Raw genomic sequence first — 6,110 nt, forward strand, 5'->3', positions numbered from 1 at the left:
TTGTCCTGTTTAAAACATTCCCTCTCAATCAGAACTCCATCACATACGAGCCGCTTGTCTTCCCTCGGAGATGTTAGAGCTGGGAATTACCAGCGACCTCACAATACAATGTCAACACCATTACCTTTGTGTCGATGCCAGACGTATTGCGATTCTGTACTATTCTACATGTATTTAAAATTTAGAAACTGTGTTTTTTTTTTTTGATTTGCGATTTGATGTTCCAAACATATTGCTCACCATTATGGAACACTATGGGTATTATTGAAGACTATGGGTAATATTGAAGACTATGGGTAATATTGAAGACTATGGGTAATATTGAAGACTATGGGTAATATTGAAGACTATGGGTAATATTGGGTAATACTGCTGCAGAGGGACAAGAGAGAGGAGGAGAAAACACATTGGCTGCCGAGGTAAAAAGAAGATGAAGAACAAGCTATGAAGGAGAAATACTGCAGTTTTGGTACAAGACACAGCCAACTAGTGCAAAAATAACATTGCGATATTGTCAAAACAATCAAATGTAATATATAGTCAGTAAAGTAACTGAATGCATTAAACTGTAATTCTGCAATAAAACGGCCGTGGGGTGACGTCTGATTGAAGAGGTCTGGCGTGGATTTCAAGACATAATACATCTTCCTAAATATTAAACGTAATCGATTTGTCTTGATGTCACCGGCTCCGCTCTCTCTCTCTCTCTCTCTCCATGGTGTGCAGCATGACCTGCCTGTCGCCATGCACCCCACCTCTCTCTCTCTCTCTTACTCTGTCCCTCTCTCTCTCCATATATCCAACTCTCTCTCTCTCCCACTCTCTCCCACACTCTCTCCCACACTCTCTCTCACACTCTCTCTCACACTCTCTTACTCTCTCTCTCTCTCTCTCTCTCTCTCTCTCTCTCTCTCTCTCTCTCTCTCTCTCTCTCTCTCTCTCTCTCTCTCTCTCTCTCTCTCTTTCCATATCTCCAACTCTATCTCTCTCTCTCTCTCTCTCTTTCCATATCTCCAACTCTATCTCCCTCTCACTTGTGTTACACTATACCTACACTCCAGCACATCAGTCCATTAAGTAGAGTGGGAAAGATCTAAAGCAGAGGAGATGGATGAGGGCAGGAGGAAGGCAGAGGAGATGGATGAGGGCAGGAGGAAGGCAGAGGAGATGGATGAGGGCAGGAGGAAGGCAGAGGAGATGGATGAGGGCAGGAGGAAGGCAGAGGAGATGGATGAGGGCAGGAGGAAGGCAGAGGAGATGGATGAGGGCAGGAGGAAGGAGTGGATAATCACAATGCTGTCGTTTAGACCGACTGCTGTCCTGCTTTCTGTCTGTTTGCTGTGTCAGACACATGTAAACTCAAACACTAATTTCCATTCCACAAGAAGGAATTTGAATCTTAATGTGACTTCCCTGGTAACCTAAACAAATAAGGTATACATAAATCAATAAAGACCTAGTTTAATGGTATCTTGTTCCTACCTGTATAATGGACATCCTGTTACTGGGGGTATCTGTGGTGTTAGTCACCGGGCCAGTGAAGGACGTGTGACAGCCGACGCCGTGTCCCTGTCCCTGGGGCACCAACAGGTTGCTGGCCGTGGGCTTGAGGTACATGACCTCCGACCTGGGCGAGCTCAGCGGCAGCCGCGTCTGGTAATCGAAATACATGGGGGAGGTGGCGAGCGATGGTGAGCTCACCACGTTCATGACGTTCATGGCGTCCCGTTCCTCCACCTCGCTCTGAACTAGCATGATGTCATTCTTGTTGATCTTCTTCTTCTTGCCTTTGCCCAGCTGTGGGTGAGAGTACTCCGCGATGCGGCAGTTGTACGTCCTGATCTCCTTGTTCTCCCGTTTGCACTTCACGGCGATGGTTACCATGGCAGCCAGCAGCATGGTAGAGATGATGGATAAGGTGACGATGAGAGGGAGCGAGGTGTCCCAGTTGTGATGCTCTTCATTGATGTGGGGCTCCCCGCCCGGCAGCGGCCCGCTGTAGGCCTTGACGATGAGGCGTGCGGCGGTGGTGAGGGTGGGCTTCCCGTGGTCCATCACCCTGATGATCAGCTCCACCATGGGGCTGACGTCCTCCCAGAAGGGGTGAGAGGTCCGCACCTCGCCCGTCACCGGGTCCATCTCGAACAGACGCTCCTCGTTACCGTCAGAGATCTCGTAGGTCAAGCGCCCGCTCTCGCCGTAATCGTTGTCGACCGCCCTCACCGTGGTGACGATGTAACCTACGCCGACGTTCCGTGGCACGTGGATCTCTGCCGTGTCGTTCAGGAGCAGCGGGAGAACGATTACGGGGATATTGTCGTTAACGTCTAAGACGCTGACTCTGACCGTGGTGTTGCTCTCCAGGTGGGGAGACCCAGCATCCTTTGCTAAAACCTTAAAATCAAAGAATTTGATTTGTTCGTAGTTGAATGACCTCACGGCGTAGATCGCCCCGTTGGCCGCGTTCACGTTCACGAAGGTGTTGACGTCTCCTCCGCTCACGTTGGAGTTGAGGATGGAGTAGAACACGGTTCCGTTCTGGCCCAGGTCCGGGTCTAGAGCGAGGACGGAACCCAGATACTCCCCGGGGATGTTGTTCTCCGGCACCTGGAGCAGATACACGGCTTTGGTGAAGCGCGGAACATTATCGTTTTCGTCTAGAATCTTCACCGTGAACGACTTGGTGGAGTTAAGGGGCGGCGTGCCGTTGTCCTTGGCGACGATGGTGACGTTGTACTCGTCCTGCTGTTCTCTGTCCAGAGGCCTGTCCGTCACCACGGTGTAGAAGTTGTCGTAGTTCTCCTCTAGTTTAAACGGAACGTTCCCCAAGACTCTACACTGGAGCTTCCCGTTCCTGCCAGAGTCTTTATCCGTGACTCTGACCAGGGCGATGACAGTGCCTGGCGGGGCGGCCTCACTAATGGCCCCCTGCCTCACAGACACAAACCCAATGGAGGGCCAGTTGTCATTCCTGTCAATCACATTCACAGTTACTTTACAGTGGCCTGGGATGGGGTTAGGGCCTAAATCCTTCGCCTGAACATCTATTTCTATAATAGAGTTCTCCTCATAGTCAATCTCTCCTTGGATTTTTATGACTCCCGTTCTAGAATCTATAGAGAAGAGTTCTCTGATTCTGTCGGGGGCGTAACCGCTGAATGAATACACGACCTGCCCATTGGAACCCTCGTCTGGGTCTGTGGCGTTTAAATCGATCAATACTTTCCCAGGTGGAGAGTTTTCTGGGATATCTACAACATACGAGGGCTGTTCAAACACAGGGCTGTTGTCGTTAGAGTCAATAACTTTCACATTAATCTGCATGGTTCCTGATCTGGGATACTCCCCGCCGTCCGTAGCGGTTAGGATAAGGGTGTGATGGTTGCGTTCCTCCCGGTCTAACGGCCGTTGGATAACTAACTCGGGAAATTTAGTTCCGTCCCCGCGGGATTTTACATCCAGAGAAAACAGATTGTAGTCGTCTCGTGTGATCTGATAGGTTTTTAGCCCGTTCTCTCCAGCGTCCGGGTCATGAGCGCTAGTAAGCGGGAAACGGGTGCCCGGGGCAGCGTTCTCAGAAATGTCAATATCAATCTGATCGGAAGGGAACGTGGGCGAGTTGTCGTTGATGTCGACTATATCTACTTTAATCATGCAGATCTCTTTGTCGTTAGCAAATACCTCCATGGAGAGTTGACATTTGGGGTTCCGCCGACACAGTGTTTCCCTGTCGATGCGTTGCTTGGTGTAGAGCAGCCCGCTCTCAGGGTCCACATCGATGAGATGTGGTGCTGAATTCTCCAAAACCCTGAAGTTGGACTTTTTCCCTTGTCCCCCTTGCCCGAGACCGAGTTTAGCATCTTTGGCGATGTTGCCTATAACCGTCCCCGGTCCTTGTTCTTCGTTAACGGAATAATTCAAGTTTTTCAAAGCCAGGGCTTGAGCCCAAAGGAGAAGGAAAAATAAAATAGAAAGATACATCCTTCGGTGAGAGGGTTTTTTAATTTCGAGGGATTTTTTTTTTACGCTTCCGACTCCGACCTGTTGATTTCTTCAACACAAAATGGGTGATTTCTACCATTCAGCATTAAACACACAGTTCCGTTCATCGTGGAATGTAGAAGTCATTCTAGACCACCGATTTAAATTCCCTTTTCTCTCTCGCTCTCCTTTCCCGTATAGAAAACGGTGGTGCTCGTGGACACCTAATTTAAATTCAGTTGAACGCCCAGGCTCATCTCAGGAATAATCGCAACCCGGTCTGTTTCCAACGGAATAGAACAGCCGTTATGCGTTCCCGTGCTCTCTCTGTCGCTCTCTTGCCTGAAACACAAAGGGGGGGGTAAATAATATTATATGTTAATAAAGTGTATTTATATATCAATATACTAGACATAATGACTCGTCTTGACTTGATGATAATAATATCCTTAGCTGTGTGTGTGAATATGCAGTGACTGAGTCCTTCAACATGAAACGCACAACTAATGCGTAATATCATTCCCACAATGGATGGGGATAGCCTGTCAATTAGGTAACCTTGAGAAGCGTCGGAGGAGGCGCAGTGCTAATGATACACAATACTGCTTTGTGTTGTTGTCCTTTTGATCGTATGGATACATGCTCTATAAAACTACCCGCGTGCTGTAGGAAACCTGGCACATGCGCTTCAATAGGATATTCAAATTGGTTATTAGGATGTAGATGACAACGGTCATAAGTATGAATAAATATGTCATTTTTTCCGCCTGTGACACATTCGGCAGTTTATAACTAAAGGAATATATGAATGTACAGCCACATCTAAATCAATAGATATAAAGCCACCCGCTTTGAGTAACCCGTATGAATAGGAATGCCTTCAAATGAGCCTCTTACACGCGTTAACAAATTAGCATAATCCGCCTATTTAAAACGATCCAAAGGGAAATCATAAATACCGAGACACAAAACAAGACTAGAATCAAGCCTCCTATTTATTCCGTTCCAGTTCATCCCTGGGCTGGCGAGGCTCGTGGCTTCTCAGAAGCTGTTGCATCCACACCGAGAGACTGGAGAGGTTTGGTAAAACTCCCGTTATCCGTTGATCCGTTTGAAACGCCTTATAGCCTGCCTGGTGAGAATATCAATCCTATGGTAAACACCTGCGCTACGACAGTGGACCAGAGAAGGGGTAAGAACATCCACTTACCGAAAGGTATCAGGTTAAATACAAAACACAAATAATCCTTTGGTTTTGGTTTATGTTAAAGCGCAATCCCTTCGCTTGGTCTGTCACCCTGATATTCCTTCCCCGGGTGGAGAGAATGAAGCCACCAACCAGCTCGGACCGACGCAGACTAGCAGCGCTACGAGTGGTGCGGGCGCAGCTACCGAAGTAGAAGTGCTCCAGAAAAAGTATGACTGTAATGTCAATGAGCTCGTTCCGTTCTCCTCTCCGTTCTCCCGGTGCGGCTGATTAGAATGCACAGGCTTGCCTTCCCCTCCGGTGAGTCACCGGATTCTTCGAGGAGACTGTTTCTGAGAGAAGAGCTGTGAAGATTCCAAATGGAAAATATAGATCCACGGCGGTTATTAGAGACGTGTTTACCGGTCCCGTGAGCTGCACTGATGCCCGGGTTACACGTTCCCATATAGCGGCATGTCCTTGTCGGTTCTCACTCTCCGGTTTAAAAGACAGACAGACAGCGGTGGGTTATGGTCAATGTCTCAATAACAACAGTCCTATTCAAAACGTTCCACAGTTGATATTGTCTGTAAACGTAGGTAGCCTGTAAATTCTCCTTGTCAGTTTTTAAAAAATGTTTATAAAAAAACCTGACGGTTGGATTATTATGTTCCCCGTGCGGGTCTGTTCATTCCCGTTGCACGGCTTCTCTCGGACTAAACTCTGCTCAACTCATGGTGCGTTAAACATTCTTACTGATGCAGCGCTAACCAATAGATTTGAAGAGGTGGGTACGACTCTCGGCCTATAGGATTTGACCGTGTCCGTAACAAGGGAGGGATTTAAAAACCAGTTGACAGAATACAGATTGGTAGGTGGTCCCTAGGCGCAACCGACACGAACAGAATGGATAGTCCTTCGGTTCCTCTGCTTTTTCCGTTTT

At 48.0% G+C, this 6,110-nt stretch overlaps 1 protein-coding gene across 1 annotated transcript; it reads right to left on the bottom strand.

Annotated features, from left to right (window-relative positions):
* Window positions 1–934: 934 nt before the first annotated feature.
* On the bottom strand, window positions 935–5,867 carry LOC120036487 (protocadherin-17-like). The gene is made up of 2 exons (XM_038982928.1): window positions 5,192–5,867; window positions 935–4,323 (listed from the first exon to the last, which is right to left on the bottom strand). The coding sequence occupies exon 2, from the start codon at window positions 3,979–3,981 to the stop codon at window positions 1,462–1,464; it is 2,520 nt and encodes an 839-aa protein (XP_038838856.1). The 5' UTR covers window positions 3,982–4,323; window positions 5,192–5,867; the 3' UTR covers window positions 935–1,461.
* Between the last annotated feature and the right edge of the window lie 243 nt (window positions 5,868–6,110).

This window comes from Salvelinus namaycush, unplaced genomic scaffold (assembly GCF_016432855.1).
Source record: "Salvelinus namaycush isolate Seneca unplaced genomic scaffold, SaNama_1.0 Scaffold1353, whole genome shotgun sequence".
Classification (NCBI taxonomy): domain Eukaryota; kingdom Metazoa; phylum Chordata; class Actinopteri; order Salmoniformes; family Salmonidae; genus Salvelinus; species Salvelinus namaycush.

Bases quoted from the DNA above. Each gene is read 5' to 3' on its own strand.
- LOC120036487 (XM_038982928.1), bottom strand. From the start codon at position 3,981: ATGTATCTTTCTATTTTATTTTTCCTTCTCCTTTGGGCTCAAGCCCTG.